This window comes from Equus caballus, chromosome 11 (assembly GCF_041296265.1).
Source record: "Equus caballus isolate H_3958 breed thoroughbred chromosome 11, TB-T2T, whole genome shotgun sequence".
Taxonomy (NCBI): domain Eukaryota; kingdom Metazoa; phylum Chordata; class Mammalia; order Perissodactyla; family Equidae; genus Equus; species Equus caballus.
The window spans coordinates 54,202,984-54,230,185 of NC_091694.1; the positions used below are offsets into that span (position 1 = coordinate 54,202,984).

The 27,202-nt window shown below is 44.5% G+C and overlaps 1 protein-coding gene across 10 annotated transcripts in view; it reads left to right on the plus strand.

Annotated features, from left to right (window-relative positions):
- DNAH9 (dynein axonemal heavy chain 9) overlaps positions 1–27,202 on the plus strand; it is a 319,325-nt gene that overhangs the window by 17,083 nt on the left and 275,040 nt on the right. For all 10 annotated transcript variants that reach the window (XR_011423085.1, XR_011423083.1, XR_011423082.1 and 7 more), the window contains exons 5-13: positions 556–767; positions 2,385–2,618; positions 10,732–10,899; positions 12,562–12,678; positions 14,128–14,278; positions 16,949–17,063; positions 20,681–20,749; positions 22,474–22,600; positions 26,237–26,492. Coding sequence is in view for 6 of the 10 variants with exons in the window: in XM_070226565.1 (XP_070082666.1) it covers positions 556–767; positions 2,385–2,618; positions 10,732–10,899; positions 12,562–12,678; positions 14,128–14,278; positions 16,949–17,063; positions 20,681–20,749; positions 22,474–22,600; positions 26,237–26,492 (1,449 nt within the window). In the remaining 4 variants the exon portion in view is untranslated. The remainder of the gene's footprint in view (positions 1–555; positions 768–2,384; positions 2,619–10,731; positions 10,900–12,561; positions 12,679–14,127; positions 14,279–16,948; positions 17,064–20,680; positions 20,750–22,473; positions 22,601–26,236; positions 26,493–27,202) is intronic.

Sequence of the window (27,202 nt, forward strand, 5' to 3'; positions counted from 1 at the left end):
CAGGCCCTGTGCTGGCTGCATGTGAAGATGCTCTCTGTGCTACTTTCGGGCCTTCACAAGAACCCTTTAAATTAGTTACTGTTCAGCCTATTTTTGAGACTCAGAGAGGTCAAACGTGCCCAAGGTCATACAACAGGTGAGCGTCTGGGACGGCATTTGAAGGCAGATCTTTCTGACTCTAAAACGTGTCCTCGGCCATCTATTATATATTGCCTCGGAGACTTCAGCAGCAAGGGAATCAGCACACAGTCATGGAGGATATTCTACACACACAGCACCAGCCTGGGGCTGGGAGGGCCGAGAAGACATCCAGGTACAGGAATTTTGTAAGAGAGACTCCTCCGACCATTATCCTAGCTGTCAGGGGCTCTGCAGATTTCCATATCTCTGCACAAGAGCTAGAAAGTTCGTGGGGCCAGCCTTGTCTCTGCTCTCTCAGTTCAGGAAGGAATCGCAGCCATCACTTGGCACATCCTTCACTCCCCAGCCTCCAGGGCTCCACTCGGTGGGTGCGAACCTCAAGCAGGGCCGGTGACAGTCTCCACTTCCTTCCAGCTCTGACAGAGGCGCAGGACATCCACACACACCTGATGCCGCTCCACCGCCACCTGGAGGCCCTCGAGAGCGTGGAGTTCCCAGAGGTGAAGCCGCGGCTGCAGCCGCTGCTCCACGTGCTCTGTCTGATTTGGGCCACGTGCAAGTCCTACCGCTCCCCAGGGCGGCTCACTGTGCTGCTCCAGGAGATCTGCAACCTTCTCATCCAGCAGGTTGGCCACCCCAGGACCCCCAGCAACCTCTCCCTGGGGGCTTGGCACTGAGTCACAGCGAAGAGTGAAGTGTGCGTTTTTTCAGGGCGGGGAAATAGTTAGGGTCCAAAGGGTTCTCACACTTGAATTATTTTACTGTTGCAGCCAATAACTCACAAAGATGCCTTCAGTGTGGGAACACCTGGGAGGCCCAGTCTTCCTTTCCCCTCTGCCCAAGACTCTGGGTTGGGTGAAGGGTGAGGGTGGTGAATTTCAACCTCCTTAATGATGTGTGCTGATGGACTGACATTAAGTCAGCAGCAAAGCCCAGCCGTTAAGAATGCTGCCTCTGGGGTCAGGCATCCCTGTGCCAAATCCTGCTTCACCACTTGTTAGCTGTGTGTACCTGGGCAAGTCACTTACCTGCTCTGTGCCACACCTTGCCCCTCTGTGCAATGGTGAGAAGAAGAGGATTATCTCAAAGGGTTGCAGGGTGCCCCTGAGGCTCCCATGCAGTCACACTTGTCAAGGCTTACAGTGTGCCCGGCGCTTGCTAAGCACTCAGCGCCTGTGAGCTACAAAGAAGCAGCTTCTTGGATTACACGCTCCATGCTCCTCGCTCTTAGGGACTCATGGCGCCAAAGAGGGCAGCGTAAATCTCAAGGAGAGTGGGCCTGTGAACAGATTGGAAGTCTTAACAAGTTTTGGGTTATCTTCCCCCCAAATTGGGTTTCTTTTTCCTCTAAGCAGCTGCAACCCTGAGAAAACAATAAACACAATTAAAGAGTAATTATTAATAACTAACATCTGTGGAGCACATTGCAGGCTCCAAATTAGTGTGACGTTCACGGTCCTGGTCATTTTCAGGTGAACCCTGAGAGGTGAGCAGACAGAGCCTTGTTAGCTTATTATTATTTAAAGATGTGGGCTAAGGCTCAGGGAGGTTAACTGAGTTGCCAAAGGCCACCCGACCTGGAACTGGAAGCCGGGTTGTTTGACTCCTGGACCAGCACTTTCCATCACTCCATGTTTGTCCGCCAGGACTCTTGATTGAAAAAAAGATTTGATTTGAAGAAAAACCAACCAAAACTGGCATCAACAAAAAGATAATTTATTAGTTATGTACCTCAAAAGTCCAAGATAAGGCCGGCTTCAGCCCTGGCTTACAATAAGGCCTTACATGACGTCACCAGGACCCAGTTATTTCTGCCCCCGCCTCTCGTGGTGAAGATGGCTGTCCCACAGCTTCAGCTTCACAGCTTTCCAGGTTCAGGTCCCTTGGAAACAGGGAAATAATTACGGTCCAAAGAATTCTGGCGCTTGAATTATTTTACTATAGAAAGCCAGTAAGTCACAAAAGAACACCTGCCCCAGCCCCAACTGACCCCCAAAATTCTCACTCTGTTTCCTTGTCTCTCATTGGTCACTGGCACATCCCTGAGTCCATCACTGACTATCTGGCCTGAACCCAGGTCCCAGTCCACTGTGGAGCTGAGGATGGGGTCAGATGTTTCCTATATTATGCTTCTAGAAAATATTGCTTGGGCAATTATTTGGTTCAGAGTTGATGTGGGCAAAGTTGTGGGGTGTCCCGCACCCACAGCCAGGCTTAGTAACACTAATCTGTTTGCATTCCAGGCCTCTAATTACCTCAGCCCAGAAGACCTCCTGAGAAGTGAGGTAGAAGAAAGTCAGAGAAAACTGCAAGTGGTCATGGACACCTTGAACACCTTCAAGCAGATGTTTCAGGACAGAAGGGAGAATCTTCATACTTACTTCAAAGAGAACCAGGAGGTCAGAGAGTGGGATTTCCAGTCTTCTTTGGTCTTTGTGCGATTGGATGGCTTCCTGGGGCGATTGCACATGGTGGAGGTGAGTGTGTTCATTCCCCTCAGACTCCCAGCTCCACACAGGAGTAAGCAATCTGGGGATCCAAAAAGCAAAATAAGAAAATGAACAACACAACATGGTGGCCAACCCTCGATTCGTTGGAAGAACCCATAATAAGATTCAATAAATATTTGGATTGATTGGTTGGATTGATCATCACGTAATGGTGGTTCTATTAGAAGTTTAGGAAATTCTGATCATAGACCCATGTAGGAAGAAAGCCCAAGGAATCAGTCCACTAATTCAGTTGGTTTTCAAATTGCCCATGGTCTTCGAACTTTATTTCAGATAAGCTTTTGCTAGAAATTCCGATGTGCAAAATTAAAGTGAGCTGATCTGGCTGCAGCTGGCCATTCCCACAAAGCCTCTGCTTTGAAATTCTCCTCCACTCTCCCATCCTCAACTGGCTCCAAAACTATAAAACTAGTGAATCCCTGTGCAAAAGAAATATGACTTTTGCTCAAAGTTGTGTCTTTTCCCCAATTATTTAAAAGTTAATGCAAATGTTAGTTAAAGGCCCAGGGTGAGAAGACAGGAAGCTTTTTCTTTTGATTGTTTTCATCCATTGAATATTACGTGGTTAACAGGTCTATATTTGTGGATTGAACTTTGCGGGGAGGGCACTTGGCATAATAAAATGAAGTACATATTTATCCTAAAGCTTATTTGAGAAATTTGGGGTCAGGTTCAAGGTTAGGGTAATAGCCAAGGGGATCAAGAAGGAATTAGAATCATATTTCTAGCTATTATCAGCAGAGATTTGAGATGAAGAGAGGAAATATGTTGGGAAGAGGCTGTGATAAGTGGGACAAACCATGGGATTATGAGGGTAAGAGAGTATGAGACTAAATCTGTTCATTTCAGTTCAAAAAGCACTGATCACAGTCATGTGCTAGGCACTGAGTGAGGTACTGCAGATACAACGATGATTGAAATATGGTTTTGCCTGTGTCAAAAACCAAACTCTGAATGTTGAATAAGGCAAAGCAGAAAGATGCATTTATTGCAAGGCTTTCAACCTGTAAGTCAGGAAACTCAAGGCTACAGGAGCAATGAGTTCTCTGTTGCTCACAGACTGAGGGATTTTTATGGGGTAAATACGGAAGTCATTTGGCTTTTTCAGAAGATTGGTTGTCTAGTGGTCTTCTTTCTTGCTTGGATCAGGGTAGCTGAGTCGGGAACAGGAAGCCCAGAGATGTTATGAACAGACTTGGCGTTTGGGGATTGGCTTGAGTCCCAGAAGAGCTGTAAATTCCTGTAAGGTTAGGTTGAGTTTCCTCCATGCACCTGCGTTGACCTTCTCCATTTTGTCCCTGACATAAGTGATTCCATTTTGGTTTGGTTCTACACCTGTAAGACGCTCATGGGCTGGTAGCAAGAGAAGGTAGACAGACTAATGGAACAGATCCAGGGATGGGAACACACAGAATCAGGAAACATCTTTGAGGTGTATTAAATGCCATGATAAAAGAGAAATTGGTGTGTTTTGAGGAGCAAGAAAGAGGGGTCCCTGACCCAGAGGGGCTCTGAGAAAGTGAGGTGCACAAGAGGAAATAAATTTCGAAACTGGAGTAGGAATTCGCCAGGAAAAGAAACTGGGGAAGGGCATAAGACAGAGAAAGTGTATAAGCAAGAAAGCCAGAAGCTAGGTCTTGTGACAAGCACACCTCAAGTCCTTCACTAGGATCACGGAGAGTAGAAATAATTGATATCTAGCTTCATCCTCCATGCCTCCCTTTTCCACTGCAGCTCTTGATGGGCACCCTCTCCTCTCCTCCCCTTCCACCCTATCCTTATGTCCCACATCAATCTCTTCACTGTTGTTTAACCAGGTGACAGACACTCCTGCTCCAACCTGCCCCTGCCTGGCTGACCACGGGGGAACAGCTGCCATGACGGCCTTGCAGGCTCTCCAGCCCTGTGGACGGCCCTGGCCTCAGAGCAGAAGCAGAGCCCAGCTCAGAAATGACTGTTGGGCTGGGGCCTCAGGCCCTGTGCACACAGGCTGATGATGTGACTTTGCATATAGACAGCTATTCTAACATTAGGGCCCGTAGTCTGCTGGGTATATTCAGTAAATACAAGCGGCAAAGGCCACCGGTCTCCCCAGAGTCATTACCCTCACAATAGTCAGCTCTCAGGCTGCTTTTCCTTTCGGAATCAAGGGCACAGATGCACAAAAAGCAGTTGCCCCAGATTAATTAGAGGATGACTTGAATGTCACCATGCTCTCATCTTCCTGCTTCTTCTCCTCTTAAGCTTTCTGTCCTTTGCTCTGATTTACCTCTTTGCTCTTAGGCCAAACTCCACATTTCTTCTCTCTGCTGCTTTTCTCTCTTCCCTCCTTTCCCTCTTCCTTTCCTTTCCACTTGGCTCCCTTCCCTTTTCTATTCCTCTCTCTTGTTCTTCTTATCTGTTTGTTCTCCCTGAATTCCATGATTTTCCATTTTCACATGGCTTCTCCTTTCCTCTGTCCTGGTCTTTCCTCCCCTCGTTTTTTTCTCATCTCCCAAACATTTGCTCAGACTCATCTCCTTGCGCTCTGGCTCCCCCATCTCTCCGCTCCTCAGCGCAGAGCAGCGCAGCTGGACACGGGACTATCGATCGTCTCTGCGCATATTTCATGTAGCCCTTTAGTTAACATTCTGTGTATCCCTGTGATGGATGCCTGTTTGAAATGGGATTAATTTGCTTCTCTCCAGCAAGAATTAGCATGAGCCTAGCCTTATTCATCTTGCTGTTCTAATGCAATATTCAGCCACTGAGACATGGGTAGTTGCAATTAATAAATACATGAAGCCAAGTTAATAAAATGACATCAGTGCATTTACCCTTCTCCGTGATCACGTCCAGGGTATATTGCAAAGGGCTGATTTTTAATATTCACAATTCTCTCAGGATTGTTTCCTCTGATTTGTGTGGCTTTCTTTGCTCTTTCGCTCTTGCTCTTTGGCACAAGAAACTTTTATTGTGAAGATCTGCTCTTCCCCTCTGGGCGCCTGCTGAAATGCAGCTGGGGGCGGGGCTGTTTGGCAGGAGGGGGTGTATTGCTGAGCAGTTTCCAGCAGGTCTGCAGAGTGTGGAGTAATGGCATCATCAGCATTCCACCCTCCTCCTCCTCACAGCCATAATCCACTGATCTCTCAGAGAGTTAACCCTTGCGAGGGAATGGAGGAAAAGAAAAATGAAGAAGTAACAGTTGTCCTAACAGCTAGGTATCAACGCTCTTACTTTAACAAATGAGCACAATTAAGCGTGACACAGAAATTAACTTGCCCAGAGCCACGCAGCTCAGGCAGGTTTAGCTGGGATTTGTACCCCGGGGCGGATGGTTCCAAGCATCGTCTTTCCACCAAAGTTGGATTTGTCCCAGGGAGTTCAAAAAGCCCATTTCCCTCCGTCTCCCTCCTGCTTCCCTCCCTCCGTTTTCAGGATCCCAAACTGGTTTTGTGGTTTTATTCTTCCCTTATATATTCTGCCTTTGCATACTCTATTTTTACAGTATGATTTCTAGGTCTTTTAATCTAAAGTCGTTTGGGTAAAATTATAATTCCCATTCCGTGAAAGGGCCTTACTTGACTTTATGACTGACTAAGGAAATCCCAAAAGTGTATGAAGTCTTTGCAATTTGAACGAATAGTCAAAAATCAAAGGGGAAAAGAATCATTCAGCTGCCTCTTTATTTTTCCCCTCACTCTGCCTTCCTGCTCAATTCTCCAGCACTCACACACTCCACACACACGTACTCCACATACCACACACACCACACATATGCACACACCGCATATGCACCAACACACCACACACATCCTGCACATACCAAACATGTGCACCACACACACATAGTGCACATATGCACACCACACACGCTATACACATATACCACACGTACACACTACACACACAATACACACACACCACCACATACATACCACAAACACCACCCCGCTACACACACCCCACACACCACACACACACACATACACACATTCACTGCACACATGTACACAACACCACACACATCATACACACCCCACAAACACACATCCCACACAAATACCCACACACACTGCACATATACACACAATGCTACACACACACCGCACACATATACACATACCCCATACACCACCACCCACACATACGCACACACACAGAGTTCATTTTTGTGCCATGATGTTGTAGATTCTGCATACCCCTTGTTTATAGCTCTGCCCGCAGCCTCTCCCCTCCGAACAATGCAGTAAGTAAGCAGCTTGGAGAGAACCCTCCTCTCTTTCATTATAAAATTGCTGTGAAGCTGTGATTCACTTGGAGACAAAATGATTTCCTGCTGAGGCTTTATGCGAGGTGATTAGCAGGGAGATAGGTAATAAGCTGACCTAATACACACCGCATCCTCTTTGCTCTTTCCACCATCTCCAGCCACTCCGCCACCTCCTTTCATTCAGGCCTAATTGGGCCAGCTTCCCTTGTAGCCCGGCCTGAGCGTGCGGTCACGAAGGAGACCATTAGCTGCTTAAGGTCCGCCACTGTAGAAAGGTAAAGAAAACGGTCTTTTTCCCAATGACCTTTTGAGATTTTCATCTATGAATGTCTGCTTTGTGCTCTCCCGTAATGAATTCTGAAGACATTTCTTTTAAGATGGGCAGCATGACCTCTCCTTCAAGAACAGGCTTGTGTTTGTGGGACTTGCCATTATCCCCAATTTTGATTCTCCACTTCTTGGGCCACAGCACAAATGGAACACTCTCCCACTGCCCCACTGAAGGTTGCACAGGTTTTCATAAGAATAGGACACAGTCGGTCCTGTCAGCTGCCTGGGCCCCCATGCTCTTTGTGGCATCCTTCTGGAAAGGAGCCCATGTATATCAGCCGTCATACATCTCTTATCCACCACCCTGATCAAATGATGTCAGGGTGATGATAATTAATTGCCGTGGCTACCATTTATACTTCCCTTGTAAGTAGGTAACCTCACTGCAAATCAGGCATTAGCAAACCCATTTGCAGGTTAGGAAAATGAGGTTTAGCAAAGTCAAGTGTCTTACTTTAAGTGACTTGCCTAGTAAATGGCAGATCAGGATGGTGTGAACCCAGGAATTTTGGACCCTTGATCCTAGGCTCTTTCCATAATGCCTGTATCCCTCAAGTTGATATCTTCAACCTCTCTATAGACTAATGAATTTAATGTGTTTACTACTGTGATGAATAAAAATGGATATTTAAAAAATATCATTTAAACCTCTTATTGGTTTAAATTGCCTTGTATCTGTTTCGTGAGGACTTCTAAATAAACAGTGAAAAGAGCTTACATTTAAATATTTTAAGAATCAAAGTTATAGTCATGGTCATTATGATAAATCTGTTTCTACAGTTGCAAGACAATTTCCCAACTGATTCAGGAATCTTTTCTACAATACCTCTGATGTCAAACTTCTACTAAATTCACCCAGAGACGGAGAGCTCACTACCTCTCTTAGCAGCCCATTCTGTGGTTGGGCATTTCTGATCATTAGACGGTTCTCTTTTATTAAGTGGAAACACATGAAATTGCCATTTCTTGTAGGTCAAAATGGTCAAATATAAGCAATTTCTTAAGTTCAACCTACAAGTTGAGGCCAAGTCTGCTCTTTGTTCCGTTCACTCGTTTGCCTCAGCTCTGCCCTCAGAGTAAGACCCTGCAAGGTGTGCCTTGCCCTTGACCGAGGCCCTTCAAACATTCAAAGGCACAGTTGAATTATAAGAATTCAATTATAAGTTGCCTTATAATTCTCTTTTCTCATCTAATTTTTCTTGTTTTCACCTATTGCTCCTGAGTCCATGATTCCTAGATTCTCTATCACCCTGTGGCCTGGAGGTACTGTAGCTAAGTCAAAGGTCAAAGATCATATATTCACTCATTCAACAAATGTTTGTCAGCATCTGGCACTCTTCCAGAGACTGAAGATACAGTAATACCTCTGAGGCATTTACAACCTACTGGGAAAGATGGACAGAAAAGAAACAATAATACAATATAGTGCCACATACTATATTATAGTGCTGGAGCGTGATTAGAACTCTGAAGAAAGCTTATGCAGGGTAAGGGGACAGAGAGCACAGGAGAAGGGTGGGGTGGGCAGAGCTCTTATTAAAAAAGGGAGGTAAGGGAAGTTCTAAGATCTTGAATTGAACCCCAAATAAATGTGTGGCCCATCATGTTTAAGTAAAGCAATGTAAATATCCATTATTTTTGGTGACCAGAGTTTCTCCAAAAATAGAATGATTAAGTAAATATTTCTCTAAACCTATGATTTAGATTGGAGATGCAGCACCTTCTAGTGCCCACCCAAGACCATGCTTCACGTATGCCCAAGAAATACAATAGTGTAACAAAATGATCATCTGGTTTTCTGATGTAACCAAACGTATCACGATGCATCTGTCCTTTAAAATGGTTAGAGAATATTTCCTAGAAATTGAAATTGATATCCATGGAATTATGAAAAATGGGTACCCAGGTGACTTTCCACAGCACAAATATGTTTCTCCTGTAACACTGCTTATGACTAAGCCCCGTTGGAATGATTGGAATTACTATTTAAGTCAATTTCATTTAAATCAAATTCATTTCTGTTTTCCTCCTAGTATATAAAGTTGAATGTATTTTTAAATAAAGACCACTCCCTTTCCCCCTATCGGTGGCAAGACCCTCCTGGTTTTGGTGTATGTCTTCCTTTCCTTGGCTGGTTCTTGTCTCTTCTCTCCTCTCCTGCTTCAGTTCCTGGCTGACAGCCCTGCCTGAACATAGCTGAGCAAAGGATTGTTAGGTGGCTGCCCAAGGCTGCACGGGTGCCCTGCTGGCAACTCAGGGAAAGTCAGCCACTTCTCAGCACTTCCCAGCGCCTCTGTCACTGCTGCTGGACTCGGTGTTCCAGTGAAAGAAAGGAATCAGGCAGCCTTCTGCTAGCCTGATGAGTCAACCCATAGCAGTGGCCACTGGCAGCGGAAATTTCCTGGAGTGGAACCAGGACCCGCTGGGTTTTCAGCGTCATGATACAGTGTTCCCTCTTCTTGCCCTTCAAACTTGCTCAGGGTAGACCCCCCTCCCAGGGGTCCACATCAAATGTTTGCCAAAATCACACAAAGGTAACTGTCACCCCCGTCTCTTCTGTAGAAGAAGTATGCACATAGATTGAAAGTTGTAACAGAAGAACATCTTGGTTTGGAGGTTTTGTGATTTTAGATGGGTATTTCATGAGAGAGAAATACAATCTGTCATGTTAGGCGTGTTCTGGAGGCTCCTGTCCCGTCAGAGGTGAAGCAGCTTCCATGGAGTCAGGAGGGGCTCCTCCCGGAGCTATGGGTTGCATTGTCCCCCTGTCACTTAATTCTGAGCACAGCTGGCACACTTCCATATCAACAACAGTGACAGTAATACACACTTACTGCGTATTTACTGTGTGCCAGGCGCTGGCCTAAATCCTAAGGCTGCACTGACTTAACTCTCACTCTTGTTATCCTGTTACAGATGAACAAACCCAGCACAGAGATGTCAAGTAATTGTCCACTGTCACCCAGCTGGCCGCATGGGGTACCGTGTTGTGTACACTTGGCAAGGGCATCCCTCAGATTTCTTTTCTTGACAGAAGTAGTTGCCGAGAATGTTGGTGTCACCCTCTGGGCTTGTCTTCGAGGCTACTTGGAGGGTCCACTTTCCTCTCAATATCCTCTAAGACAGCTGTCATTCTAGAAGCAGATGACATGGTCCATTTGTAATTGATCTTTTAAAATGGGTAATAAACTCACCAATCATGTAAATAATGTTATTATGACTGTATGTTATTATTTATTAGATAACACAGAAAGAGACTGAAGCATAAATTTGATTTTTGTGTGTGAATTTTATTTATTAGAACTTTCTCTTTGCTTTGTTAAGTTTAGCCAAGAGTTATTTATACCAACCCAATCTAATAATGTTACAAAACTAATCAAGCTTCACATTTTCCTAAGCAACCACCACCCCCATATGATTCCCAGCAATTCCCATACTGATTTGAGCATCATCCACTGTTATCATCATTTTAACTCTTTTGTGAATTATCCTTTGTAGGATCTTCTGAAGACAACTTTGGATTTCCACAAGCTGGGAAAGCTTGAGTTTAGTGGCATCAGAGGGAATGCCCTGAGTCAACAGGCCCAGCAAATGTACCACGAGTTTCAAGAGATGTACAGAATCTTCCTGGAGTCTTCCTATGACTGCTTGGACCCCCAAAGCATGGTAGGCCTTGCTGACTTGCAAGCTCTGTCTCTCTCAGATGCCTGCAGCCTGTGGGGTCTGGGTATTTACTTGCATTTTCCTTATAATTTCCTTTGGCTCTGTGGTCCCAGTAGTTTTATCAAGAGACGCCACTCCTAATTATTCTTTATATCAAGTGAAAGACCAGGGAGGGCCCTCCAACTACTGACTTCTCCAGACTGATGATACTTAGGGTTTCAGAGACACCAACATGGGTATGGGATGATGGTGGAGGCTGTGGCCGCCCTGAAGCTTCCAAACCTTAAGCTTTGAGCAAGGATGGCTGTGTGAAGGCTAGGCACCCCTGGGCAGAATTTGATTGGTGGCTTGGGGAGGGGTAGGTGAAGCAGTAGCCTCGTTTTTCTTATCTGACCTTGGTTCCCAGGGGAGTACTCAGGATGAGGAAAGGGCCAGAGATGCATTTTCCAAGACTGAGACACAAGAGCCCATGTCTCACTTGTGGCCCAGGAAAGCTGAGACTTGTGAGTCCAAGCCCACAGGAGACAGAAAGAAGAAAAAGGCCCAGCACAGAAACAGGGGGTGGAATTCCCTGAGAAGGGAATAGCCGAGTTACTGGGGAAGGAATTTTAAGAGTACATAAGGGGAAAGGAGAAAGAAATTACAGCAGGAACCTGCTCTGAACACCTTCAGACATGTCGGGAGATCTTAGTTGGCCCAACCCAGGGAGATATGACTGCTTAAAAATTTCATTCACCAAAAATAGGGAAAAAAGATGGACTACAAAGCAAGATACATACCATGTGTTTGTTACTGTATGATAACACAAAACAAAACAAAACCCTATGTGTAGGAAACGCTACAATGTTAATGTGGCTGGGTTTCGGAAGCAGGACAGTGCTATTTTTCTACTTTTCTTTGTGTCTTCATAAGAATGTGCATGTGTAAAGCAATAATGACAAATAATTCCATAAATTAAAGACTTGAGTTAACAAATTTTTTTTTGAAAATTGCTACATTTTAAGAAGGAGAACACACTTTGAGTGCCAGATAAAACATAATAATTGGGACATAAACTAAAAAAATTTATCATTTATCTGAAATTTAAATTTAACTGGGTGTCCCATATTTTTGTTCTCTAAATTTGGCAATCTTAGGAACAATGGCTAGCTGCTGTCTTAACCAATTAAAGTGTACTTAGAAGAAATAATGTGTTAGTTTAATTAGCTTACTTTCTTCCTAATGGCTAGATTAGTTTGGTTACACTGAAAAAATAGGATTTTAACTTGGGGAGGAAGGAAAATAAGTGGTAATGATGGAATAGCCCCATTGCTGGAGCTGTCACTGCTAAGGTGGCTTTCAGCGGTGGCATGAACTGGCACTGTTGGTGAGAGGGAAGGGGCTTCAGGAGGTGGAAGAGGGGCCACAGAAAGGGAGGTGGCAGGATGCCAACCTTGCTGTTGACTCACTCTACCATTTTGCCTAGGGTGTCTAGGAAAAAAATGCTGCAACAATAGGGTAACTTTGTATATGGGTAAAAACTAAGTCAGGCCAAGGTGGATTTTGGAGAATTAAAATAAATCCTTGGTATGACCAATTCAAGTACAAAGATTAGTAGTAAAGAGCACAGGGCAACTGGCTTTCAGAAAATCATGTTTTTCTTAAGTCTATGTGATGTCTCTTCAGGAATTTGAAAATGATGTCTCTGAATTTAACCAGAAAGTAGGAGATCTTGACCGAAGACTGGGGACTGTCTTTATTCAAGCCTTTGATGATGCGCCTGGTTTGGAGCATGCCTTTAAGGTTTGTACGAGTAGGAGTCACCCCTGTGCTCAGTTCTCCCCTCACCCTCATCAGAGGAGGGAAGGACAGTCTTCCAACTGTTTGGGTCCTGCAGATATTAATTGTTCTTATTCGTCTAGTAGAGAGGCATTGTGAGTGTCCTAGGGCAAGGGGGTGTGCAGAACAGGGCTTCTCAGGTTGATTCGTAATGCTTTTCTGAAAACATGACGATGGAAAAATACTTTTCAAAAGAGTTTTTTCTCAAATGCTCTCTTTGGGCCTAATCAGTAGGGTACTCATTAAAAGTGAAGAAGTCTACTGTGGTCACCATTCTGAAACCATGCCTCTGCAGTATCATGGCTGTTTAGCCATTGCTGATGGGTTGATTCAACCAGCTACCAGGTAATTGGTTATAGGACTCAAGTATAAGTAACTAGAATAAGAAGACTTGTACCTTTGCACTATATTGCCCAGATCAGATGGTACAAGAATGTGGAAGAGAAGGTTTAAGATAATGAGTAGATAAATGGCTACACAACCGAGAATTCAGAGTGTTGAGACATGAAGACTTAGAAGAATGTGATAGCTTTTCTATAAACTATGAAGAGATTTATTCTATAAAGCCTTAAGGATTAAAACCAGGACTCATCAGTGGAAGTTACAAGGAGGCAGATTTTGGCTCAATAGAAGAAAGAGATTTCTGTCAAAGATAGTTAAAGATGGAGTGCACTTCTTGAGAAGTAACAGTTAAGTTTCCAGTCACTGAAAAAGTCCAAACATAGACTGGATGGCTGGTGGGCCAATTGTAGAAGAAGCTTAAATGCAGGATGAGTGCATCTATGCTATTCTAGAATACTGGGTAACCCATATTGCCAGGCTTCATTAGCCACTGAATCATTGAAAAAAAAATATGTACCTTTATCATCTTTAATAAATACCTGCCGTTCCGTAACTCACATAGGAAGACTATAGGATTTCCTTCTCGAAGCATTTGAACTAATTCCCAAAATTAGTTTCAGAATTACTTCTCTCTGAAACTTTTTTCTTGCTCCCATTCTCGAATTTTAGCCTTCTAAATTCTCCTCAACATGGAATGCACTTAGCTTCTTTTTTTCTTTTCCTCCTTCACCCCTCTTCTTTGCTTTAGGTCTGTTTTATGTAGATTAGCTTAACCTTTCTGACATGTTTAGCTTTCTCTTTGTTTTACCCTTTATCTGGATTCTTAGAACACAAGAAGATCTGGTAGGTAATTCAGCAGACAGGAATCCTTCTCCTTTAGAATCAAAGGAGAGAAAGACAGACTATGAATATCCACCTATTAATAATTATTGATACAATTGCACAATAACAATTTTTTCACCCTTTTACATTGGTAGACATATGAAAGAAAAGTCAAGAAATAAGATTTATGTGTCCTTGGAAAGGTTGAATCTGTGACTTTTTCCTCTTCTTTCTCTGCCTCCTCCACAGTTGCTAGACGTAGCAGGAAACCTCCTTGAAAGACCACTGGTAGCGCAAGATGCATCTGATAAATACCTGGTGCTCATCCAAATGTTCAACCAAGATCTGGATACAGTGAGGATAATCTATAGTCAGCATGTCCAAGAGGAGGCAGAGCTTGGTAGGCTTGTTGCCAGGGGGTTTGGATGGGGAGTTCTGTTACTAAGGGTGCAACTTATTCCTCTTGTGTTTGTTAAATGTCCACTGTAGGTTTATGACATTCCCCAAGAAAAGCAAGCACAACCTTCTTGCTTGAAGTTCCAGGCCATCTTGGGTGATTGTAGAATTCGCTGAACTGTGCAATTCCCTGTATCGGGGGGCTGAGATTGGCAGGCTGTCCCAGAGCAGTGAAGTCTTGACTGTGTCTGGTCAATTGAGACCTCAGCATAATGTATGAGTTGACCCTTGATCGATGTTGCCATGCTGATTAATCTTCAACACACCTCAATTCCACACTAGATTTTTACATGCCTGAGAAAAGCTTCTGATCCCTTCTAATGCCATGGCAACCAGGCTTCTAGAGGGAGGAAGCTGCAGGAGCCTGACAAAGGGTGGTACCATGCCGAAGCGTGGTGTCTCCGTTTTTGTTGCAATTCTTCGATGCCCTGTCTTATCTGTTTGAAAGTCAAACACAAGTTCAATTCAGCTTTATAAACACATTTTGAGTCCTTGCTATTTGCAGGACACATTTGTGGAACTGTATGCAGAGGCAGGCCAGCATGAGGGATACAGTAATTAGTACTAAAATGTGGTTCTTCAAGGAATACGCCAGGTATGAAGGACAGAGTTAACAATAACACATGGCAGAGTACAAGTAGTGCTTGCCTTGAGTTATGAAGAATGGTAACAAAACAAGATGAATTGGGCTGGGAGATTCGAGGGTGAGTTGTGGAGAAGGTGGCCTTGAGCCGAGCCTTGAAAGGTGGGAGGACTGACAGCCAGGGAAAAGAGGCAAAGACAGGAGAATATGTGGACCAGTCGACCTGCCCATAGCAGAATAAGGTGTATAGGGGGAGATCAGGTCAGCCATGGAGTTCGGGGCCAGATTGTGAAGTGCTCTGAGTACATACTAAGGAATCTGGAATTCACTATTCAGGCACTGGGAAATTTTTGAGGGTTTTTAAGTAACAGAGTAGCAGGACCATTATGTCTATAAACAGGTCTCATAGTGAGGTCACTGAGAATTGCTTCCACTTAGGAAGTCATGGCCAGAAAATCTGTTGGCCTCAGCTCTATGTGGGACCATCCTCATGACTTCTTCCAGTCAGATACAGAGTTTGAAACCTCAGATAGCTTCAGAGGCCATATTAGTTCACTCCATAAGAAATTATTGCAACCTTAGTGGCTAAAATAACACCCATCTTTTAGCTGACAGGTCTGTAGGTCAGAAGCCCAGCTGGGCGTGCCTGGCTCTCAGAGTACCACCGGGCTGAAATCAAGGTGTCAGCTGGGCTGGGTGCGCATCTGGAGGCTCTAGGGGAAAAATCCACTTCCAAGCTCATTTCTGTTGGTAGAATACAGGTCCTTGTAACCGTAGGACTGAGTTCTCCATTTCCTTGTTGTCTGCCAGCTGGGAGACACTCAGCAACTAGAAGCCCCTTCTGTTTCTTGCCATGTGGCAGGGCTGTGTAGCTGCCTCCATCTTCAAGCCAGTAACGGCACATTGAATCCTTCTCACGCTTCAGAGCCCTGACTTCCCCTTCTGCCACCAACCAGATAAAACTCTGCTTTTAAAAGGCTCATCTGATTAAGGCAGGCCCACCCAGGATCATCTCCCTTTTGCCATATAACATAACATTATCCTGGGAGCGATATCTCATCATATTTACAGTTTCCACCTACACTTAAAGAGGAGAGGATTATGCAAGGTTGAGGGTCATTAAGTGTCATCTTAGAATTTTGCCTACCATGGAGGCCACGCAGAAAATGGTGGTAACAGATCTGGGCTGAGCATAAGACATTAGGGAGTGGTGGGGTCCATGGTAAACTAAAATAAGAGACCACTATTCAGCTCTAGTTGCTAGTTAGAAGTGGCAGCTGATTGTTGCCAGGTGTCCCAGTTTTCCCAAAGAAGGTAGAAACTGAGATTTAAAAAAAAAATGAAATCTCATAATTGTTAAATCTTGACAACTAAGTATAAGCAAACAAACCCACTGTAGGGACCAAAGTAAGAATATCCAAGCTGTGCTAACTCTGGTCGAGTGCTTCATAATGCACATGGCCTGTCTCATTCCTAATCTTCCTGAATTCTCACAGAAACCCTGGAAGTGAAGCAGGAAAGATATTATTCCCATTTTATGGGTGAAAACACTGAGGCCTGGAAGATTAAGTTGTATGTTTAAGACAGAGTTTCTCAAGCCTGACCATACAATTGGAATCATCTCGAGAGCTGTTTAATAATACAGATGACTGGGCCCCATCCAGACCAGTTAAATCAGAATGGCTTGGGCAGAGCCCAGGCATCAGTAGTTTTTAAAGAGCCTCAGGTAATGCAGACGTGGAGCCAGGTAGAAAGTCACCGATGTGAAGTCAGAAAGCCAGTGAGTGGGAGGGCTGGGCTGGGAACCCCTGTCCTCTGACCCTGTTTGCTGTTCTCCCTGAGGCCACTCTTCCTTACTCCTGAGCAGAACACGGTGACCTCCAGGAACGCCCATCTCTCTGTGAGCACAGGGTGACTTTAGCGTGTGGAAATAGATGAGGCAAAAGTGGGACAGGTGGCGGGAGGTGTTCCTGAGCAGAGCGGGGCTGGGAGGCCAGAGTCTCCCTTCATTCTGGCTGTGTGTGTCCCCAGGCTTCTCCTCGGTGCACAAGAACATGCCAGCTGTGGCCGGGGGTCTCCGCTGGGCGCAGGAGCTGAGGCAGCGCATCCAGGGTCCCTTCGACAACTTCAGACGCATGACACATCCGTGAGTATCTTATTCCTAAAAGGCATGTTCCTTTAGGTTTCTGCTCTGGCTCTGGATTTTGAATCTTGTAGAAATACAACTGGCTTACCTGAGGCATGAAAATCATCTTCATTTCTTTCCGTTTCTGGCAATTGACCAACGTCTTAGCCCATTTGGACTGCTATAACAGAGTACCATAGACTGGGTGGCTTAGAAACATCAGAAATTCATTTCTCACGGTCCTGGAGGCTGGGAAGTCCAAGAAGAAGGTGCCGACAGATTTGGTGTCTGGTGAGAGCGCACTTCCTGGTTCATAGACGGCCGTCTTCTCTGTGTCCTCACATGGCAGAGGGGTGAGGGAGCTCTGTGGAGCCTCTTCTTATAAGGCACTAATCCATTGATGAGCGCTCCACCCTCATCACCTAATCACCTGCCAAAGACCTCACCTCCTAGTACCATCCATTTGGGGTTACGATTTAACACATGAATTTTACGTTCGTATGGGTCACAAACATTCAGTCCATAGCAACCTCATCCCTATTGGCCAAGCAGTAATGAGACTGATATATTTGGTGCTAAATGAGGCTTAATGGACAACAGGCTGACTCCTTTTGCTACATGAGATTCACTTCCGGAGGAAAGTGAGTCAGGATTTTCACGCTCTTTGGAGGTCTTCCACACACCTCCTGACAGTGTCTCTTTACGAGGCTGCTGGGAAACAGTGGAGCCTGGTGTTTCCTAAAGCATGGTGTAAGCACCTTGTGAATTATTATACCCTGGGTCCTTGTTAAAATGCAGATTCCCAGGCCCCACCCCTCACCTACTGAACCCCACTCTCAGGGCTGGGTGGGGCCTGGGAATCTGCTTCCTCAGCAAGCTCCCCCTGCGATTCTGGTGGTGACCAGATTTGGAAACCATTGTCCTACTGTACAGCTGAGGCTGGAAGCCAAGCTGTCGAGAGCATCTAGGCTGCTACAAGTGAGAGAAGAGCTGTTTGTGATGTCCTGTTCCGGATGCTGCCTGGGGAAGGGCAGTCTTCCCCAACCACTCTTTCTGAAGACTCAATCTTATTGAAAGCACCTGCTGGGGCAAACACAACAGAAACAAAGGAATTGGGGTCTGGACATTGGCATCAAAGGTTGTTTGGCGCAAGGAAGGGCTTTAGAGACCCTCTGGCCCAGGTGGCAAGACAAGGCTTTCAGAGGCCGGGGAGATGATGCGAGACAGCCAGGATGGGGTCTGAAGGGGGCCACCACCACTCCATTCAGTGTTGCCAAGCAGAAAAGCAGGCTCACGGTGAGCAGTCTCCTGACTGTTGGAGAGAAGCTGAAAATCTGGATTTGTGCATGAAACACTCACCTTTAAAATTAGCAAGCGTTCCACTTTTTCTCAAACTCTGCACGGACCAGACAAACATGCCTGTAGTTCAGGTTCACCCAGTGGGTGGTCCGTTCATAGCCTCTGCTCTGCCTGAGGGAGCTCTTTGTTTTGCAGATGAAGAAACTGAGGCAAATAGAAATGAGATGACATGTCTGAAGTCCCAGAGAGAGCCAAGGAAAGAACTGGAATAAGCGTCTGCGTCTCAGGGCTCCTAGCCCAGAGCTCTTTCTGGGCAGCCCCCAGCTTAGCCAGGAGTACAGCTGAGCCCTCGTCGTCTCAAATATGCTCCCAAGGCAGGAGGGAGAAGATATGTGAACAGGAGGGGAGGGGTGGCAGGGCTGCTTCTAGAAATGTGGACTGCAGTAGCTGTCCTAGGTCCGGTTCCCTACAGGAAGCCCCTGAGATATGTGTGCAGGATTTATAGGGGTGCTCTTGGGAAGAGCACCTGTGAGAGAATGGGGGGATGGGATTGGGCAGGAGACTGAGCTGTGGTATAGTTCCGATGGAGGCCTCAGCGCATCCAGCCCATCCAATGGTTCTTCAGGGTTGCTCTGCCTTTGTGCCCTGACATCAGCTGGCCATTGGATGTGGGCTTTCCAGGGGTGCATGTGACCTTGGACAAGGCAGCTCTCTTTGGCTGAGGCTGTTCCCAAGGAGGAAGGCAGCCGTGATTCAGCACTCCTGGTCTGGTGGGGGGAGGTTGGGGATGGGGTTGGGGGTGGTCAGAGTGCCAGGTACCCAGAGGGGATCTGAATGCCACACCACCACTATACTCCCATGAAAATTCCCATTTGTCTTAAAAATGAATTCATGTTTGTACTGTACTCTATAATATATATGTGTTGGATTAAAAATGTCTTAGATTCTGCACCAGGAAGTGAAGTAGAATCTACAGGGAGTTTCACGGCGCTTGTTCCTATGACTTCTCAAACCTTCTAGGCGACTGCCACAGGCCCCAGTGTGAGAAGTTGCTCTCTCCTCTAGCCTCGTTCTTTTCCAGATACAAAACTGAGATCTGGGGTTATGAGGCGTGTGGAAATCCCATAGCTTGTGAGGGGAGGGCTGGGCGTGAGCCACCCACCTGGTCTGAAGCCCTTTCCACTTCTCCTTGCTGCCTCGCAGACGCATCTGCTCATTCACCACAAAAGGGAACTAAGCAACTGGAAAAAATGCCAGAAAATCCAGTGCTTTCTCTGCAGGCATGAGGGCTTACAGTGAAAGCTCAGGGGATCTTGTGAAAAAACACCCGTGTTGGTTTAAAGAGCAAATGGGTTTTAAAGAATCTTTACTATAAGCCGCCTCATTTTGCTAGCAGAATAAATAAAAACAGACCCTCCAACACAGTTAGTGTGAAAGCTCCTGAAAATTACAAATACTTCCCCAATTTTCCCAGAGGCTGGACTCTCGTTTAGTGATGCAAAGGAGTGTCAGAACCCAGGGAGCGGGTGTGGGTAAGCGTGCCTGAGCCAGACTCTGCTCACATTCCTCTGCGGTCCTCAGCATTCCGGTGGAAGGCTCCGAGTGTGTCTGTGTATGTGAGCACAGGTGTGCATATGCATGTGTGCGTCTATGTACATGTATGTGCATCGTATGTGCACATGTTTGGGGGTGTCAGAGATGAGAGGGAACCTCGTGTAAACGGGTCAGTAAATAATGAGTAGCAGAGTTTCTCATCACACGTCCTAGACGGATGTCAGAGAAGGGGAAATATAAAGATATATGTTTCATGTATGCAACAGTGTTTATATACATGTGTGTGCGTGGTATATATATATATGTATATATATATATAAACATTGTTGTATACATACATAAATCATTGTTATATACATATGTACATGCGTATATAATGTTATATATATAAAACATTGACAGTTTTTTTCTTAAATACAGAAAACTACAACACCTAGACTTTTTCTTTCATGTCTCGATTTCCCTTTTATTCAGGTGCTTGAAGGACTTCATTCACCTGTGCATGATGGGCTCAGCTAGGATAAGGGGGTTGGTGTAGCTATAGGGGGAAAGATTCTGCCGTCCCTGTCACCTGAGGGGCTGCCTGCATTTCAGGAAGTGCAGCTGCCCTCTAGCGGCCCGCAGAGAATGTTCAGAAGAAGAAGAAAGGCTCATTTAGGGGCATTTGGAAACTAGCCCAGGAAGCTATTCAATCGCTTCTTCTTTGTATCCTGCAGTTTGTTCCTCAGATCATTGTTTTGACTTCTCCTAATTCAATGTCATTTCTTCTCTCTTTTATATGGTAGTTGCATGGAGTCTGCCGAAGGAAGGCGAATGATACAAAAATATGAAGATACGCTCTCGTTGCTGGAAAAGTAAGCAGCTTCTGGGACAGTATTGTTCTGCAGGTGGCATAGCCCCAGGATGCTTTTTGCAGTTCCGAGTTTGTGCAGATTCCTCAGTGGCTATGAAATGTCACTCTGTATTTTATGTTATAGCCACGACATCTGTGAGTACAGTGCTTCTGGGGTGCAAACACAGGGTCTCTGGGGAAAAGAGCTCTATTCTAGAAACAGACAGTTTTCCAGTGTAGTTTTGCTGGGAATATGAAGTCAGCAGAGCTAGATGTCGGGCGCTCCTTGTGGCACTCCGAGATCAGTGTCACAGCAAATTGCAGCAGCTGCTCACTAAGCAGAAAGCAACAGTTCGTGCTGCACAAAACACAGCAAGTTTTAAAAATACTTCCTGTATCCTTTCACAGAGAAAGCATAAGAATGAAAGCTTGCATGGGTTCATAGTTGCTCCTGCTTCAAAGCTTCAGTAAGCCTTTTGGGGGTGCGGGGTCTAGACAGCCCGTTGTCTTGCCTCCTCCCTCTGCCGTTTGCTCTTTCTCCTGATTCAGGACAGTAGGCTGCAGACATTGTGATTATGCTTATAGTGATGATTATGCTGAGCGCTGTGTAGACAAATCAATTGGTGGCACCTCCACCAGCCAGGTGACCCAAGTTCTCTCCTTTCTACTTCCCAGATAGCTTCAACCAGTCCCCTCCTCTCTGTCCCCACCTCCCCCATCTGCACCAGAGACCACCACCTCTCAGGCCTGAACTGCTACAGCAGCTTCCTAACAGGGCTCCCTGCTCCAGATTTGTGCCCCTCGGTGCCCACACTGTCACTAAATCCCATAAAGTCACCAGCCTTGTGGCTGGGCAGCCTTTCAGAGCCTCCCGTTCACCCCTTAATGGGATGTGAAAAGTTCTCCCTGAGGTGGCCTTTCCTCCCTCTCCAGCTCGACACTGTCCGCTAGCCATTCCCGCACACGGTCTGCTGTTTCTCACCTCCACCCTCTGTCCAGGCTCTTGCTTCTGCTAGGAACACTCCTTCTCCGTTCACTGTCCAACCTCTGCTCATCTTCTGAGACTTGGTCAAGCGTCACTTCAGCCCCTCTTCCATGAAAGCGTCCCTGGCATTCTCCTTATCACCACCCCGCCTCCCATTAGCTACCTAGTGCTCTGTGCATCTCTCTAGGATTCTACTCGCTGCATTCTCTGTTCACCTGGGGCCCCACCATTAGCTGCTTTTACCATGGGGTATCCATTCTTTGTTTTATCTCCCAAGCCCAACACATGATAGATGCTCAGTCAGTGTGTAATGACTGAATGACGAGTGTCTGTGAGCTACGTCAAGATTAGTGTGAGAGCAAATCTTATCCAATAACTTCTTCTGGTGTTCACTGAGACTAATCACAACTTCCCTTATTCCTCAAAAAGGTTGCATAGAATCTCTCTTTCTATTCTCTGATTTAAGCTACACCACCTTTAGAAATGAGTGGTTATCTGCAGGAGCTGCCATGCCTGGCTGAGTCAATGACTTTGACTTAAGAATGTATTCAGATATTTTATTAATATCAACTTCAGTTCATTTTATATACACATACACAAACATATAATATATATATGTATATATTCTGTAGGATATATGTTATATATGTCATTATTTATAGGTAGATAGATATGTTATATATATCTTCAGTTCATCGTTGCCAGGCTTTGGGGAGCTGGGAGGGTGCTTATGAGGTGGCTGTTGTCTCTGATCCTCGCAGATATGAGACAAGACTCTATGAGAACTGGTGCCAGACAATATCAGAGAAGTCACAGTACAATCTTTCCCGGCCACTTCTGAAACGTGACCCAGAGACGAAGCAGATCACCGTCAACTTTAACCCACAGGTAAGTAGGACGGGAGTAACTTGCTTTTGAGTTCCTGAAGGATTATGTTTAACTCTGATGATTTCAAAGGCAAAAAGACTTTTTATAAGAATATGCAAATGCTGCTCAAAAAAATTTGCAACCTAGATTTCCCTTTTGGGATGAATCCTGTGGTATACTGTTTTCTTAAGTTGTCCAATGTTCATGTTTTCCTCCAGAGTTGGGTATGTATATTTGCTTTGATTTTGCACAAAAGAAAATATTGCAAAATACTTTTTGAACTTTCTTATGATAACAGCTTTATTATGAACTTGACTTCACATACAAAGTTAGAATAGCAATTACACTTAAGATTAACTCATCACAAAGTACTATGTGAAATTCCAGAAGGTATTTCAACAGGTAACAGGTATCGCTACCCATCTTTGGACAGATAGAATAACAATGTTACCAACCATTTAGTACCAAACGGACTCTCTTAGTCCTACTTTGAATGGGAGCCACACCTGAAGGCCATTGACTAGACACTGGAGGGCCAACCAAGTGTAAGACCTGGCTCCTGCCCTCAAGGAACCCAAAGCTAGTTGGGAGCAAGAACCTTAACAAGCAAAAATCTATCTTTATTAGATAGCACATGATAAATCTCAAAGGAGTAGCTTTGGAAATAAGACTCTAGATTAGAGATTCTCAACCAAAGCAATTTTGTCCCCCAGGAGACATTTTTGGTTGTCAAACGTGGAGTGGGTGCCAATAGCATAGAGTGGGTATATAGCAGGGATGCTGCTAAACTTCCTACAATGCACAGGACAGCGCCCCCCAAGAAAGAGTTTTTAGTCTGAAAATGTCAATAGTGTCAAGTTTGAGAAACCCTGCTCTAGATGATCAGAAGGGTGCAAGACAAATGTGGATTGTGGCAGCCATGGAAAGCTTAATGCTGGAGAAAATGATAACCAAAAGTTAGCCCATATCAGGAAGCCCATTATTCAGCTAGAAAAAATATTGGCTCTGCTGAGCTAAAAGGAGTCACCATTTCTGTCTTGATGGCATTCCTGTTCTCCAGGAATGCAGTGTGGAGATTGCTGGAAATGAAGCTGATAGCATACTGATGTCTTTTGAGAAAATTGCAGTTTAAGTAGAACATCAATTCCGACTGGAATAAAGTCAACAAAGGGAACTGGAAGATCCATTTCTTCAGTTTGATTATACATGGGTCTGTTGTTTAACTCATTTATCTCCTTGGAGTAATTTCATCAGCATTCACTGTGAGCGATATTGAATATTAAATGCCCAAAAAGGTGAGTATCTGGTTTACCAACGAAGCCGCAGTGTAGGTGTTAAAATTGTGACAATTAAGTCCTTGGTGTAAGACAGTGTTGAGGATGGACTACTCCTCCTCCAAATACTCCAAGGGCAAGGACTCTCTCTGTCCCAATGTGTAGCACATAGTGTGCTGTATAGGTGTTTGTAGGAAGAGAAACGATAGAGAAGAAAGGAGTGAGTGAAGAAAAGAAAAGGGGTGAGGGGTAAGTAAATACCTGGTTTACAATGTGAGTCGAGGGAGACGACTGCAAACACAGGTCAGAGAAGAGCTATGAACATCCCTTGACTTCCAACTTCAAGTAATGTGGCAATAGCTGTGCTATTAAGAGTGAACAGTCACACACATAGTATTCTAGAGGGACATGATCAGAGATTTGTCCCTTTGGGGCCAAGATGAGAATTATATAGGGAAAAAAATAAAAAATGAAAAAATATATAAATTTATGTAAATTGTTTATTTAAACTATTTCAAGTGCCCTACTGTTGGGCATTTAAATTATTTTCTAGTTTTGTCAATCTGTGTTTAATTGAGTCTAGGACACACCTTTTATTTACATCTTAACATCTCTGAAAATAGCATATGTTTATCGTTTAATAAATCACATTTTCTCTTTCTTCCTTAGTTGGATATAAAATAATAGAGAATCTTATCATTGATGGCATCTTACATTTGGAAAAAATATGGTATAAATAATGCTACAATAAACATCTTTAGTTATTATTATATCCATTCTTGATTATTTTGGGGGGAAAATGCCTAGGAATGGGATTACCTGACTAAAGGGTATTCACATTTTGAGGATTTTCATGTATTTTATCAATTTATTCTTCATAAAATGGAACTCAGTCATTCTCTTGCCAGCAAGATGTCATTCATTTCTTCCAATCACTTCCAGCCTATTGAACTAAAAAAAAAAAATATGTCAATGTTGTTTTAATTTGCATTTATTTGACTACTGGTAAAGTAGAACTTTTTCACATGTTCATTGGTTGTTTATATTTCTTCTTCTATGAATTACTTGTTCATATCCTTTGCCAACTTTCGAGTGCAAAGTGCCCTCTTTGCCTGTGAATTTGCTAGAACATTTGGGAAATATTTGTCAAATATTAAGAAGTGTGCTGCAAATATTTTTGCTGGTTGAAGTGTGCCATTTTATTATGTGTATGATATTTTGTACAAATAAATTTTACCTTTATTTGGTGGTTGTGTTTGGAATGGCCTCCTCTACCTCAATATTATATAACTAGCCTCACAATTTCTCTTAATTTTTTGTTTTCATTTTTTACTTTTAAATTTTTAATATCTATCTTGAGCTTCTTTCACAGTGAACTAGGAGGCTGAGGTCATTTCCCCGCCAAACAGTTAGCATTTGTCCTAACCCTGAGTAGGGTGGGCAGGGCAACAGTGAAGAACTTGCCCAGAGCTACTGGAAAGAGAAATAGGAGCCCAGGAGTCTTGATATGGAGGTGGGGAGTGGGGAGTGGAGGCAGGGGGTGGAGGTGGAGAATCTATGGCTTGGTATCTGTTTTGTCACCTACACCAAACACATCAGTCCTCATAGGTTCAGAGATAGACATGATAAATAAGCAAGGGATGAAGAAGAGGGCGCCTAGAAACCCTGCTGGAGGCCTCTCTGTTTTTTCATCGGACCACATCTTCTTGGCTTCTCACTTCTGCAGCTGCCGCTAAATGCAGTGCCCCACAAAAGTTCAGAGGCCTGCGTGGCTTCTGTATGCTGACGTCCTAGTATATTAAGGCACAAAGCCATGCCAGTACAGGGTTACAGAAATTGTGAGATTTCCAAATGATTGTATTTAACAATTAAAGTTGTACAATGGACATGTCCTCTCAATCCTGCCAGTGTCTATGACTATATGTATGACCTCATTTGGAGAGAATATTGGAAGCCTAAATTCAAGGCTTCTCAAGCATGTGGGTGGCCCAGGCCAATGGGATCCTCCTGTTTCATACCACCACCCCTCGATGGGAACTGAATTGGTCAGCGTGACCTATCATTTCATCAGCCACATGCCCAGAAGCTTCAAGGCAGGGCTCTCCTCTGTGATCTTGGTTGTCTCCTGTCTCAGCTTTTCCTCTTCTACTCTTTGTTTGTGATTATCAGATTCAGTAAACCTTGCTGCTTTATGAGTCATCTTCCTTCTGCCTAATACTCAATTTCCCTTCTCTGAAACTAGATTTAAGGAAGGAGTGGGAACAGAAGTTAAGAAGGGACCTGGAAGCCCATTGAGTCCCTTGGGGTTTTCCACTCCTTCACTGATGTTGTTGCTATTCACTGCCACTGAATTATAGCCACTTGTGTTGATTTTCTTCTCCAGCTGATTTCAGTGCTGAAAGAAATGAGTTATCTTGAACCCAGGCAGATGAAGCACATTCCTGAGACAGCAGCAGCTATGTTCTCCTCCAGGGAATTCTATCGGCAGCTTGTGGCTAATTTGGAGTTGATGGCAAATTGGTACAACAAGGTTATGAAAACTCTGCTAGAGGTGGAATTTCCGTTAGTGGAGGAAGAGCTGCGCAATATTGATCTCTGCCTGAGAGCCGCAGAGGAGACTCTGAACTGGAAGACAGAAGGTAACAGGCACCACCTGGAGTCAGGGAAAAAGATTGGGAGTCGAGATTCTAATAACGTTGGTAGAACCTCAAATGATTTCCTGGTAATCTGATTTGGAATTGAAGCACAAGTCTATCCTCTCCTCAGATATGTGTCTAAAGTAGAGAAGGCAAGGAGGGTTGGTATTCCTTTTCTCCCTTCTCTTTGGATATGATCGGTATGTTTAGAAAACTTTGCTGCCAGGCACTTGTTAAGGCTGAGAGGTTGCATGAGCTCTCCCACAGTCTCCAGCATATATCGGACACTCCAGGAATGAGGATTTTTACTATATTATCCCTGTTACTTAATTTTCTTAAGTAGATGGTAAACATCTTAGTGAGGGAACTATGCATTTACTTCTCTTGCATCCTCTAATTCAATTCAACACACTTTCATTGTTTGATTAACTTGTGCAGGGTACCATATGAGGAACTGTGGGGAGAATATAAGATATGAGGTTTGTGTGTCTTGGCCCCTACCCTCAAAGAGCTCACATTAAGTAGGGACAACAGACATATGTTCAGCCTAAATTGTACAATACAATGGCTATGATAAAACGCCATCACAGAGTTAAAAATAAAGTGTGATGGATTGCCAGGAAGAGAGATTAATTTGCATTAGGATTCTCAAAAGAGTTAAAGTTTGAAAAGAAGATCACTGTCAACTTATGGAAGTCTTGGAATGCCATACT